The sequence below is a fragment of the Chinchilla lanigera genome, unplaced genomic scaffold (genome assembly GCF_000276665.1).
Source record: "Chinchilla lanigera isolate Chin_1 unplaced genomic scaffold, ChiLan1.0 scaffold00093, whole genome shotgun sequence".
Classification (NCBI taxonomy): Eukaryota; Metazoa; Chordata; class Mammalia; order Rodentia; family Chinchillidae; genus Chinchilla; species Chinchilla lanigera.
This window is the reverse complement of record NW_004955494.1, coordinates 7356743-7370711: the sequence shown is the minus strand read 5'-3', so window position 1 is coordinate 7370711 and position 13969 is coordinate 7356743. Positions and strand designations below refer to the sequence as shown.

The 13969-nt window shown below is 50.7% G+C and overlaps 1 protein-coding gene and 1 long non-coding RNA gene across 8 annotated transcripts in view; one reads left to right on the top strand and one right to left on the bottom strand.

The window, feature by feature from the left end:
• The window catches only part of LOC102012661 (solute carrier family 23 member 1-like), a 48320-nt gene extending 34687 nt beyond the window's left edge, over positions 1–13633 (bottom strand). The window contains exons 1-3 of one of the 7 annotated variants that reach the window (XM_005405486.2): positions 13531–13633; positions 5548–5712; positions 2880–3037 (exon numbers count right to left, since the gene is read on the bottom strand). Coding sequence is in view for 6 of the 7 variants with exons in the window: in XM_013504941.1 (XP_013360395.1) it covers positions 2880–3037; positions 5548–5766 (377 nt within the window). In the remaining variant the exon portion in view is untranslated. The other 6 variants (XM_005405484.2, XM_005405485.2, XM_013504942.1 and 3 more) reach the window with 6 other exon arrangements.
• LOC106146744 lies at positions 3044–12886 on the top strand. The gene is made up of 3 exons (XR_001231310.1): positions 3044–3160; positions 11798–11908; positions 12788–12886. It is a non-coding gene; the product is annotated as an uncharacterized LOC106146744 (long non-coding RNA).
• Positions 13634–13969: the final 336 nt, after the last annotated feature.

Sequence of the window (13969 nt, the reverse complement as noted above, 5' to 3'; positions counted from 1 at the left end):
TGACAATGCGGTGTAATTTTCTGTTCTTTTTCTTAAAGGGACATCAAAACCTTAACAAGCTTGAGGCACCACAAATCTGGATCTGTCCTTGAATAACTAAAGAGATGTTAAAGAAAGGAGACCCTGGACAAGCATGCTCGGCATGAAGGAAGTAAATAGGACCCACAGAGGGGAGCTAAGATGGTAACACAAGGAAGCCTGTGTAAGGTCACGGAGGGTTGAGTCAGGCAGAGTTGTGGTAAGAAATGTAAAGAGAGAGTTTGTGGCCTTGCGGGGAAGCCACAGTTTCTAGACTTCCGCTCAGGCTGTCTCTCGAGTCAGAGGATGCCATTCTACTCGGTGTGCTAACACCAGCCCACATTGCATAAAGAGCACATGATGGTTTCAAAACTCCAAAGATGATTCTACTGATTATAGACCTCATTATCTCAACGATACTGTCAGAAAGCAGGTGCATTTATGGGGTATGACTGAAAAATAGGGTGAATGTTTAAATTTTTTTTTTAAAAAAAAGTATTATATCAAAAGAAGTATTACCGGGCCAAGGATATAGCTTAACAGCACAGCGCCTGCCTGGCAAGTGTGAGGTCATAAGTTCGATTCCTGGTACCAAAAATAAATAAATAACGTATTACCTTTAAGCCTCCTCAAAATACTCCTCCGACCCGCCCGCTTTGAAAACGTTTATCCCACTGTTATTGCTACTTTCTAAAGCAGTCTAGAAGTTCTCTTTGGTGGGTGTCTTTAGTTGCATTCTCATGGCTGCCTTGATGTCCTGAGTTTATTTGAAACATTTACCTTTCCTGGTCATTTTGATGGGGCAGATCAGGTGAATCAGGTTCATGAGTGCACACTGTGATGTTTGTATAAGCCTGCCTTTGCACTGGATTCACTATATTTGGCATTCACTATATTTGTGATCATACCTTGTAAAGACAGCCACAAAAGCAGACTTCCAGCACTGCTTCAGAAAGTGGCCAGAACAATGGGATAAGTATGTTCCAAGCAAGTGGGAATATTTTTGTGGGGTTTTTTTGGTACTGGGAATAGAACTCGGTGCCTTGTGCCTGCCAAGCAGGCACTTGTGCCCCTGAGCTATATCCTCGGTACTGGGGGAGAGTATTTTGAGGGGGGTTAAGGGCAATATGTCTTTTACTATAATAATTTTTTAAATTAAACATTCACTCTATATTGTAATCACTCCTTGTTCCCCTGTGGCTTTATTTCATATGTCCCAAACCACATTACCAGCTCAGTGAATGTCTACACCCAGTTCCTCTTCACTTCATTGGGAATATTTCCTGAACATGAGTGTCATATTTATCGCCCTGGCAGGTCCAGAGCTGGGCATTTGACTCAAGCTGGGCCAATCAGAGCTCTTAACTGGAATTCTAAAATGTGAGACAAGCTAGAGCAGTACCCTCTCACTTATGGGCGATAACTATTTCAGTACTCAGCACTCCTGTAGATTACATTAGTTTTATGCCAACTTGACTGGGTTAAGGGATGCCCAGAAAGCTGGTAAGCCATTCTTCGGTGTATCTGTGACAGTGTTTCCAGAAGAGATTGGCATTCGAATCAGTAGGCTGAGTAAGTTCTCCTACACTGGTATGGGTTGGTTTCAGCCCAGCTGTTGAAGATCCAAATAGAACAAAATGTCCATGGAAGTGCAGCTTCTCCCACTGTTCTTGGGCCGGGACACCATCTTCAAATGCCCTCAGATCCTGACGTTCCTGGGCCTCCAGATTTCAGGCCATTGACCTCTCACCCTGCACCATGAACCCTGTAATCCAGGCCTTTGGATTCAGCCCAAATCACACCACCCTCTTCCCTGGTTCTCCAGCAGACAGGTGGCAGACCATGGAGCTCTTGGCTCCCTAACAGCACACAACAATTCCCATAAGAAGTCTCATCCTATATGTAGCTACATGCATCCCACTGGCTTTGCTGCCCCATGGGGGCCTTGACTTGTGCACATGTGCAGGAAGCCTATGTGTGAGAAACCCTGCATTGGCAGAGTCCTGCCCTCTATCAGAAGAAGAATGCACATGCACTTGGTCTTAAGCCTTAGACTGTCCACTCTGGCTCTGTATGGGAGCAGTCTGCAGGCTGATGGGACACATACCCTCGCCACTGAGTCCCCGAAATTCTCTGCTCAGATATACCTGAGCCCCTTCCTGAGCTGCTTGGGCCTCTTACCTAGGTCTCTCCTGCAGATCCTGAAGCAGTTCTGCACCCCTAGGCCCAAAGGATGACCAGACGACGTTTACGGTAGTGTGACTTGGGATGAGCAGGCTGGGGTGTTCACATTCGTGTGTAAGAGACACCTGTGATTTGGATCAAATCTCACACTGGTGGCAGGTCCCAAAGCAGACCTCCAAAGAGTCAGAGAAATCTCATTCCAAACCCATACTTCTAGGTAGGATGATTGGGACATATTTTATTTCAGTTTTCCTGCTAGGGTTATAAGTTTCTAATATTTACACGTGGAATAGATGAGTCTCCATCAGGGCCTCACAGATATTAGGGGGAGGCCTGAGTAGAAACTGGGAGAAAGGCCTGTGGCGTTGGGGTCCCTGGGTGGCCATGTTCCCGTGGCACAGATTCACCCTGTTTTCTCTTGGTGTGGTGTTTTTAATTAATAAAGAAAATATTTTCCCCCAAGCCAATCTTAATTTGTGTTTCTTTCAGTCAGCACCTAACATAGATTGTAGGTGCTGGAAGTGGATGTTGGACCCTGGCTCAGGCTCAGCTGCTCCTCCAAGGGAGGCCTGCACATTAACTTCCTCATCATCTCCCCAGCAACCGACCAAGCAGACGTTGTACACAGATACCCTGGCAGGTCAGGGCCACAATCCAGGGGGAGCGGTTTTACCTACCTGACTCCTAAAAACACCTGCAGGAGAGTGCAGATTCCAGAGACGAAGAAAATGGTGCTGATGAGGTAGCTCTGGGTCAGAGGGTCATGCTGCAGGCACAGGCCCTTGGCCAGGATGAGCGGTATGGCCACGAGGCCCCCCAGGGCTGTGAGGAAGTGCTGTGGATGGAGCGAGGAGATGAGCGTGTGGGTACCGTGGTGCCTGCCGCCCCTCACTCCCCTAAGCAGGAGGGCAGGCCAAGCAGCCCAGTCCTTGGAGGGGACCCCTCCCCAGGGTCAGAGGTAAGAGATCTGAGGCTGGTCTGGGAGGGGCATGCAAGGAGTGGCAGGCAAAGATGCAGACAAGCAGTCCAGACCAGACATCCAGACCAGAGAGACCTGGCAGTAAGAAGCCAGAGCCACTGGGATGCAGGCAGGGCCCTGACACGGGAACTGCTCTCTTCGAGGAGAAGCCAAGGCAAGCCCACAAGCACAGGGGGCAGAACCAGAACCAAGTGGGGCGTTCAGAGTGGGAGAGGGACAAGAGGCTCATCAGTACACGAGGCCCATGGCAGGAGCAACCACTGACAAGGGAGGCCTGCACACTGACTTGGAACTGTTAGTGTTCCAAAGGCTGTTTGCACTTCCGCAGGTGGGACAGAGTTAGGAGCAGGGTAGAAAGTCATAGCAGGTGGCTTCACCTATCAAGGGAATGAATTAGATACAGGTGACAGAAAGGTAGATGATGGATAGATAAGATGATAGATAGATAGATAGATAGATAGATATAGATAATAGATTGACAGATAGATAGATAGATATAGATAAATAGATAGATAGATAGATAGATAATAAATAGATATGAGGCCAAGCAATCAAGACCAGTCAGGAATGGCCCACTATCTCACTTCCTCTAGCTCAGAGCAGAAAGTTTGACCAGGCCTGAACCCAACTTTCTGAGAACAAAGACGTGTGAATCCACCTGCTTCTCTCCTTTGCTCCAATCCAGCCTGTTGTCTGATAACTTAGATCAGGTCTCTGCCAACATTTGCACAGTGCCCTGTGTTCCTGGTGCTGGCAGAATCCTTCTGCTCTCCTGTCATCAGGAGGAACCAATGTGCAGTTGTAGGTTTATTCCATAGAGTGGGTTCTGCACCGTAACTGCACCTGTACAATTATGGCATGAGTCAAGCCAGGGTTAGGAGGCTTGGTTTGGCTTGGCTTAGCTGTTGGGTCTGTCAAGAGAGGAAAGAAGGAAAGAGGAAGGAGGGAAGAAAAGAAGGAAGGAAGGAGGGAAGGAAGGAAGGGAGGGAAGAAGGAAGGAAGGGAGGGAGGAAGGAAAGAAAGAAGCTTCCTATGCTTACTGTGAGGGGCAGGGCCATGCAAAGCTGCCATTAGGGTACTGTGATGGTAGAAGTAGACCACAAGACTCAGAATGCCTGATTTTGCCTTGTCTGGGCCAGTCCTTCGGACCACACTGTGTGACCTTTGCACAAAGGAGGGAGTGGAAGCCAAATTATCATTGTCTTATTTCAGGAGACTTTGATCCCAAACTTTAATGTGAACTAAATTAACCCACAAGAAAAGTTGGACATTTTTCCTTAGGAAAAAGAAAAATTAAAATGTATCCATGGGGCTGGGGATTTAGCTCAGCGGCACAGCGCCTGCCGGCAAGCGCAAGGTCGTGAGTTCAATTCCTGGTAGTGGAAGAAAAACAAAAACAAAAGAAAACAAAATTGTATCCATGTACTGCACCTACCTGCCTTCCCACACTCCCTCTGCCCCTGGGCAAAGATGGTCTCAGACTGTACTAGTCCTTCAGGATGCAGACCTGCACTGCCCCATGCCGGAGGAGGAGAGCAGGTTGTTTGCATCACATGGAACAAGCCTGGGCCCCAGAAGAGGCCTGGACCTGCACCCCTGAAGAGAGAGAGACAGACCCAGGCCTCTCCAGCCACATGGGTGACAACAGGAGAGGACAGAGGCAGCAGTGAAGTGCATGACCAGGTCCACCTCAAGGAGCAGTTCCAGTTCCTTCGCCACACCACTCCAGTCTCAAGGGACAAAGGGACAGTCTGTTAACAAGCCTGGCTGTTGCCCCTGTGTCCCCTTGGGATAACTGAGAAGTTTGATCCTGCGTGTCTTCTTGTGAATGTGTCTTTCACTTCCTGTGAGCTAGATCACTACAGGCCACAATGTCCTCCAGGCCAAGAGCCCAGCAGTGTTTCATTTCCTATCTCCTACCATCCCCAGCAACACTGGCTAACAAACCAACAGCTGAACCAAGCAGAAGGGCCAACTCCCTCCTGTTAGCCAGTAAATCTCTTGACCTTAGAGAACCCGAAGCATGTGGTGAAAGCTGAATCAGACAGAAGCTACAGCTGGCAGGAACTGCTTCAAGGAAGGTACTTGAGCTAGTACCTCTCAGGCCTCCCAAGGACCCTTACAGCCCATTCAAGAGAACAAGGGGCCAGTTAGCCCAGCATGGGGAAGAACCCTTCTCTAAGTACTCATCCTCATCCCCTAGAGAGAAAGAGACTGAGGGGTCTTGAGTTCCCCCAGAGGCCAACAACATGGAAGCTACACCAGCAACTGAGGCTGGTCATGTTGACTGGCTTGATCTCGCTGTGCACTGGTGGAACTTTTAAGGCAGAGACTCTTTGGACCGAGTGCCTGCTGGGTGGCCTTACCTGGATCCCAAAAAAGATGCAGAGATACCACGGAGGGATGTCCAAGACGCCATAGGCCAGGTGGCTGCTGCCGCTGCTGCTGCCCTTGCCGGAACTCTGGGGCTGCCCATCCTTCTTCCTGCCGTGGCCGTCAGTGTTGGGGCTGAGCACTCCCTCATCCCTCTGCTGGGAACAAGAGAAAGACACATGTGGGCGCTTCAAGAAGAGACGAGTGGACATCCTGACCCCAGTGGGACAATAGGTCAGCCTTCCAGAGACAGGAGGGAGTAGGGCTGGGAAACGTTAGCCAGTCAGAGTTTAAGGTCCACACCCAAGACCCGTGACTTCCTGTGGTTTGCATCTGCAGCTGGGCCTCTGTGTCAAGTCCAGGCCATGCAAGGGACTTGCCCAGATTCCTGGCAGAGAGGCAGCTTTTGGGCAGTATAAAGGGCCATCATCAAGGCTGGGAGAGGGCAGGTTTCCCTCACAGTTCCCGGGACATTGTGTTTACATGTGGCAAAGCCCTCTGACGGCAGATTTTCTACAACGGATAGTTCCCTTCCCCGTTTCTTCTCCTAGCTGGTTCCAGGACGCTCTGATTGTACCTGACTTTATTTGTCATCTGAGCTTCCAGTGCAGGCCTCGGGCTCAGTGTAGATTGAATGAACGAATGAACAAACAAACAGTCCTAATGTAAATGTACACCACACGCACAGAACAGTCCAGGGCAGCAGTGGTGAACCTTTCAGAGGCAAGGGCCCAAACTGCAACCCAGAACCCTCCTACTTAACGGAAAGTGCCACCACTGCAATGAAACCTGAAAACTGAGGTTTTGATTTAGGAAAAACAACTCGTACATTGACATTTTTTGTCTTACAAGAAAAACAACATGTGTCATTGGTTTGCTGCCACTAGTCTGGAGTCAATGGCCAACTTGCATTCCAACCAGTGTAGCCAAAACTAACTTTGAATCATAGATTTTCCACCCAACTTTTTGGCTGTATAGCTTGCTAACTTTGGGCAAATTATTAGTGTTTCTAAATCTCAGGGTTTGGTTTTTTTGGGGTTGGGGGAGTTTTGTTTGTTTGTTTCTTTGTTTTTGAGACAGGGTCTTACTATGTAGCCCAGACTGGGCTTGAACTCACTATGTAACCCAGGCTACTCTTGAACTCACAGCAATCCTCGTGCCTCAGCCTCCCGAGTGCTGGGATTATAGGTGTGCTCCACCCCATACCCAGCTTTCAGTTTTCTTATCTATCTACCTCTATCTACCATGCTTCCCTGAAAGTAAGACCTATCTGGAAAATAATGAGCCTTAAAAACTATAAGTGAAAAATGCCTGTCCCACCAGCTTACCCCTGCCTCACCTGCCATCACGGTCCTCTTGCTCGGAGGCTGCTCTGTAAGGGGGCAGGGTGTGCACAATGGCATAGCCCATGCAAAGATGGTTCTGGGAAGGATGGTGAAGCCATTCATTCCATACCTATCTCCAGCCTGAGGAACAGCTTCTGCCCAGGGCCACTCGGAGCCACTCCAGGGCAGATGTTCAGCCCTCAGACTCCGCCAGCACCTTCCTCCACAGAAACAATATCTGAAACCATGTGGGGACTGCAGCATATTCAAACACTTTCTCTGCCGGGCTGAGGATGCCTTCTAGCGGCAGTGTTTACCTAGTGTGCGCAAGCCCCGGTTTCCCTCTCCAACACCACACACAAAGTTTCCTCCTTAAAGTAGACCTTAAAGGAGATTCTCCCCTCCAATTTCATTTTATTTTTTTATTTTAAAGAGAGTAGTAAATGAGAAACAAACAAACAAAGAAATAGAACAGTAGCAGCATACCAGTATCATGAACATAAACAAATCAAAGCAAGAACATTCAAAGTGATACAGAGTCTCTGATTTGAAGGTAACAATATGCAATGAAATTACAATGGTGAACTCCTACCATCTTGTCTAGTGAAACTCTGTATTATCTCTACTGTTTTACTGAAGAATTATTTTCGTATTCCCTATAATGGTTTGAGCAATCTTTCATTCTTACATCGGGTAATCTGAGCAATGTAGTTGAGGATAGCAATATGTAATGTAACAACCACTGTTGATTCGTATTATTTTGCCATGAGACTCCCCTCCAATTTTAAAATAAATGAGACTATTTTGATGAGTCTGTGAAAGTCCTAGGGGCCAGGTGCTGTGCCTGCTCTATCTAATGAACCAGAGGAGTGGGAGAAGGGGTGGGATGAGGGTCACCACTTGCAGAGATGTGGAGCGAGGCAAGAGAGCCCCTACAGCAAGAACTGGGTGGTAAGCTGGGCATGGTGGCCCTGTGGGAGGCTGAGGCAGGAGGGTTGCAAGTTCAAACCAAGCCCAGGCAACTGACTGCTTGACTGAGAGTCTGTCTCAAAATAGAAAAAAATAAAAAGGGCTGGGCCTGTAGCTTAGTGCAAAGGTCCTGAGTTCAATCACCAGAATAATAATAATAATAACAACAACTGGGTGGTCATAACCCACCTCTAGGACAGCCCTGTCCCTGCAGAACATCACACAGTAGCCCTCCCTCGTCCAAGGTTCATTTCTCGAGGCTTCAGTTACGCAGTTCCAGACATCCACCGGGACTCTTGCGTCACATCCCCTGCAGACAGGGGTCCGCTGTTTCCTGTGACAGGGTGTCCCAGCCTCAGCCTCTGGGATGGGTGATTCTTTGCCGCATTCTGTGTGCATGGCAGGGGCCAGGCAGGGGCTGTGCTGTTCAGGGGCACTCCGGTCCTGTGTGTTCACTGGATGCTGGAGCACCCCTTCCTGCTTTCTGCTTGTGACAATCCAAACTGTCGGCAGACATCGCTGAATGATCTGGTGATCAAGTCACCCCCGATTAAGCAAGCATCGTAGTAAGAGCATGAACCTGGTCCCCCGGGGAAGACCCGCTAGGGGTGGACACACCATGCCCTGCATGGAGGCGCAGGAAGCCAGCCCTTCCTCCCCATCGGCATCAAACCCTTCTAATTCCTTCCTGCCATGAGCCTGAGGCTTCCACTGTGGGTGTGGAGGAAGCCAGGAACAGCAAACCACAGAGGGCCGGGGCTGAGGGCCAGGGCTGCCAACAGCCGCCTACTGAGCTAGCCTAGCTCACCCTGCAGAGTCATTTTGTTCTCATTATGAAACGGTATTTGTTTGTCAGTCTTCTCATGTTAAATTGTAAAACACAGATGTAGCCGGGCGTGGTGATGCACGCCTGTAATCCCAGCACTCTGGGAGGCTGAGCCAGGAGAACTTCGAGGGTAATCTAGCAACTTAACAAGACCCTGTCTCAAAAATTTTTTTAAAGTAATCAATAAAAAGGGTAACTTAGAGATGTAACTTAGAGCTGGGCCTGGTGGGGCACGGCTATAATCCCAGCACTCGGGAGGCTGAGGCAGGAGGATCGTTGCAAGTTCGAGCCCAAGCTGAGCTACAAAGTGAGCTCAAGGCCAGCCTGAACTACACAGTGAGACCCTGTTTCAAAAAGACAAAAGACAAAAAACAAAAAACTATCAAGATGTAGCTTGGTGTGCGAGCCCTAAGTTTCAATCCTCTGAAACTAAAAATCAATCAATCAATCAATCCTACACAGATGTAAGAGTTTTACTTCACTCATCTACCTGGAAGTCACTCACCTCTCTGGAAGCCTGCACTGACCTGACCCACCTGAGCCTCAGATGAGAGAGGCCTCCCCTTCTCAAGAGCATCCTAGCTCGGTAGCAGGTTCACTGCAGCTGTAGATGACAGACTGTCATCAGATACATCCTCATCCTGAAGTCCTCTACCTTCTCCACCTCCACCCTTGTGCTCCCTGGGCTGGTGACATGAATGGACGAATGCTGAGTGAATGACTCCAGGGACATCTCATCATTTTAGAAATATATCCCTCACTTCAACTGACTGGAACGCTTGTGAGACAATAAGCCTGCCCTGTTTATTTATTTTTTATTTTTTGTCTTTTTGAGACAGAGTCTTGCTATGCAGTTCAGGCTGGCCTTGAGCTCCCTTTGTAGCCCAGGGTGGCCTCAAACTTGCAGTGATCCTCCTGCCTCAGCCTCCCAAGTGTTGGGATTACAGGCGTGTGCCACCACGCCTGGCAGCCTGCCCTGTTTAGACTTCTGAGCAAGAGGAGGTGCTGATGCCCCTTGATGCTGGGCTTGCACAGGAAAAGCTACTTTTCCCTAAAGGGGTTAGGGCTGGGCCAGAGACATACTGGGAGCTGCAGCGGGCAGTGCTGGGCTTCTGACCACTTCTGGTGAGGTTTTTGTACGTGTGCAGAGGAATCTGTGAGGTGCCTCAGAGAAAGACACAGAAAGAGGAGAGGGAAAAGGAGACCAAGAATGACTGACTGATTGATGGATTGATGGACTGATTGACTGATTCTGAGCAGGCAACTCTGAAACATTCGTGCAGAAAGAAGGAGAGCAGAAGTGATTGTCACCCCCAGCTCCATGACCCTAAGTACTTGACATCACCTTTCCCAGCCTTAGTCTTTCTTCTAGGATCTGTCCGGGACAACCATAGGGAACTCACAGCTGGAGCACATGTGGGTGCGATGCTTTGGGACCGTGTGTGTGTGTGTGTGTGTGTGTGTGTGTGTGTGTGTGTGTGTGTGAGAGAGAGAGAGAGAGAGAGAGAGAGAGAAAGAGAGAGAGAGAGAGAGAGAATGAGTGTGAGCCTAGGGCTGTGGCCCCGACAGCTCTGTGTGGCCTGCCTGTGAGCCCATCCTTCACCCAGGACCTCTAGGCATCATGACTGAGAAAACTGCTGGCTCTGACCTGTCCACTTCTTAGCAGAGTGTAGACCAGTGTCCAAAACTGCTGCTGGCCAGGGACCTCTGAGTACCCCACGTTCTGTCTTTCTGTCCATATGGCCGTCTGATGGCTACAGAACCCACTTCAGCATTTGTTTCGGAAGAGTGGTCGGGGAAATTGATCCTGCATGATGCCCCACATGCAAAAAAAGTTACAGCTTGGAGCTGGGGGTACCTGTCACCCCTGAGGACAGCTGGCTGTTCTCTTGGGACAGCAGTGTGTTGATGGGGAACACTACAAAGCAGCTCTGAGCGGGATTTAAATGAACCAATTGGCTTTTCATGTTTACTTGTGAGTCCGTCCAGGCCCCTTGTCTGGAGATGGGCTGCGGACTCATAGTAAGTGAACCTCTGTGAGTCACTGGTCCCCACTGAGGCCTGTAGTGGTAGGTGAAGCTGTGAGTCTCAAAGGACAAGACAAGGCCACAGCTAAGGACACCTGGCTCCAACCTCAATGAACTAGATAAAGACTATAGCTGCAGGCATCTCACTCCTGCGGTGAAGGCCTTCCTGGAGATAACATAGTGCTCCTAGATTGATGTAATGTCTTACCTGGAGAAGTCTTTGAGCAGTTCTGCCTTCCTTCAGTATTTCCCACCCTTGTTTTGATAACTAAATAAATATGGGCCACCCAGAGAAGATCTTTGTCCTAGCCCGCAGAGAATGTATTGATCCTCCTGGAGCCCTAAAATCAAACCACTTGACTCATGTATTTAAGCCTTCACTGTACACTCCTTTGGAAGATTGTGGGCCTGATCAGTACACAGCAACTAAGAGACAATATTAACGTGTTAGTGTGTCACTTCCCTGAAGCCATTGGCCAGGGCAGGTAGAAAGCACAGAGCCAGAGACGATGCTCAGGACACAAGCCCCCCTCCAAACACGCTAGCTTCCTTCTCACAGTGCGCTTGGTTGTCTGTTTCTACTTTGCTCACCTGATGGCTTATAAATCTATCTTCTGCTGTAAACTCTGTCAAGTCACCTACGCCTACATGTGAGACATGGACATAAAACAACCAGGGACAGCGTACACATAGAGTTCTGTGTGTCAGCCAGGAATCGTTAGTACACTGAAGATATCCAGAGAAAAATACAGGAGTGTGGGGCTCCTGGTGGCGGGGGGAGCCCATCCAGGGACACATCAGAGTAGTGGAAAGTTCCAGGAAAACTCCTGGCTGGGAGTCACCGTGTTACCCATCCAGTGGCAGCAGGCTCTCAAGGCCCTCCCCGGAGGGGACTTCTGACACACTGCCCTGACCATGCAAGACGAGATGAGAAAATGGGTCACAGCCTCCTCTTCTGCTTGGAGCTGTCTCTCAGCTCTCCGGGACCTATGACTTCCCTAGAGGACGTAGCTTCCTACAGGCGCTCTCAGGAGACTCGGCGTGCACAGGGCTTCACACAGACCTTCCAATGCACCTCTCCTTTAAATCTCTCTAGCGAGGCCTCACCAGGGACAGATGAAGAGACTGGGGCCCAGCTGCAGGGCTCCTCCATGTGAGCAGACTTCTCTTCCCGTGTCAAGGGCGGCGGCCCACAGCTGTGCTCCATGTAAGTGGGGACCACCCCGCAGCTCCCAGGCACAGACAAGCGAGCAAGAGGAGGCCCCAGGGATCCCCTCCTGACACCATCTCCACCCCACACAGCCGCACCCCTTTGGGGCCCGGCCCCAGCTGGCCTGCAGCCCTGCCCTAACCCTCCGTTCCCCTGGGGCTAGCAGGTAGTTTCCTCCTGTGTGGCCTCATTGCCCCCACTCGTGCTGTGCTCTTGAGCCCTTGAACCCCCACCCCCAAAAATGAGATGTGCCCGACCCCCCCAGCTTGCCTCAGGGACACCGCAAATCTGGACAACAACATAGTCTTTGGGAAAGGGAGTCTTCGGCTTCTTTTCCCAGACTCTTGGCCCCCAAGGCAAGTGGCAGGCAGAGTTCTGAGGTGGGGGCAAGAGAGGCGGTTTTCTCTCAGTGCCCCTCGGCTTCCTCAGCGGGGAACGCCGGGCACCCTGCAGGAGGCTGAGCCGCAGCGGGCAGGGTGTGGCAGCTGGCTCCGGGGCAGACTCTGAGAGCCAGCCCAGCTTCGTGGTGGCTCCGTCCCCAGAGCCCTGGCCGGGGCTCAGCTGGCTGTGGCCTGGCCAGAGAGGAGTGGCGCTGTGCCCCACCAGTGGGCAGTGGCAACCACGGAAGTTCTCCATTCAGTCCTCCCTGCTATTTTTAAGCGGCCAGCTAGGCTAGAGAGAGATGGGGCCCAGGCGCTCCCGGCTGCAGAGGCTGCCAGGGGGATCCTGTGACTCGGCTCCTCTAGGCTTAGTTTTCTCGTCTGTGAGACAGGAACGAGCGCCTGTTGCATTTGCTTACGAGGAGGAAATTGAAGCACAGAGAGTCTGAGGCCTCTCGACTGTCTGGTACAGTCACTTCTCTTTCTGCTTCCCTAGATTCTTCCTTTCCTTGGATCCAGAAAGGGTTTCAGAAAAGAGAAAGCTTAACCCGGGAGTGGTGGCGCACGCCTCTAATTCCAGCACTCGGGAGGCTGAGGCAGGAAGATCACTGCAAGTTTGAGACCAGCTTGGGCTACAAAGTGAGTTCAAGGCCAGCCTGAACTGCATAGTGAGACCCTGTCTCAAAAAGACAAAAAAGTAAAATAAAATAAATAAAATAAAAAGAAAAGAGGAACCTGGCAAACGACACCCAGGTTCAGCAGAGCCCACCCTGAGTAAAGGTGAGAAGACGACCTACACCACTTGCCCTGCCAGAGAGCCCGTCCTCCCCTCCCCCAGCCTTTGTGGGTATCACAGGGAGGGCAAATTCTGTGCCAGTTGTGACAGTGACCTGAGGGATGGCCCCGAAGGAGCCAAGGCTGGGGAGAGGAGGGAGCTGCCACCTCATCTACTCTGAACCTAATCTAAAGCTTCTTGTCAGGCACTGGGGCAGGAAGACACCACCCTGGGCCTCCCCACCTCCTTCCTGTCCCATTCCCTCCTCCAGCACTCACCGAGCTGCTGGGAAACTCACAACTGGGGATGGTAGAGTTCATGGCAACAGGATTCCTCCCCTTCTGGCAGAAGCAGGGCAGAGAGTACCTCTCGGGGAGGAGGTAGGACTGCTTCAGGAGTGAGAGATTAACTTCTCAGCACCTGACTCAGCGCGGAGGTGGCCAGGAAGCAGCTACAGGTCCTACCTTCCTGCCTGCCCTGTCACGGGTGCCTCCCCCGGGCCTCCTCCTCCAGGGGACCAAGGTGCGTCTTGCTGCAGCGAATGTTTCATAACTTGATAAGCTGGGGGCCTCATGGCACCCAGGACACAAGTCAGAGTACAGCCCATCAGGGCGTGGCCTGAGGGCACTTTCAGGAACCCAGGCTTCTGGGGAGTGAGGGTGCTGAGCAGCAAGGCTGGGGCTGAAGGAGGGCTTTCTGTTTTCTACACTGAAAACTGGTCAAGTGGGAATGAAAATCGCTGCAGACAGCCTGACCAGCCGGCCCTGAGGAGCGGGTAGGGAATGTGGGCCAGGGTGTTATAATTGCTGCTTACCGCAGGAGTCACTGCTGAGGCTGCTGGGAGCGGGCAGAGGCCTCACATAGCTCAAATGAGAGCCTGCGGGGGAAAAATACTTCTAATTC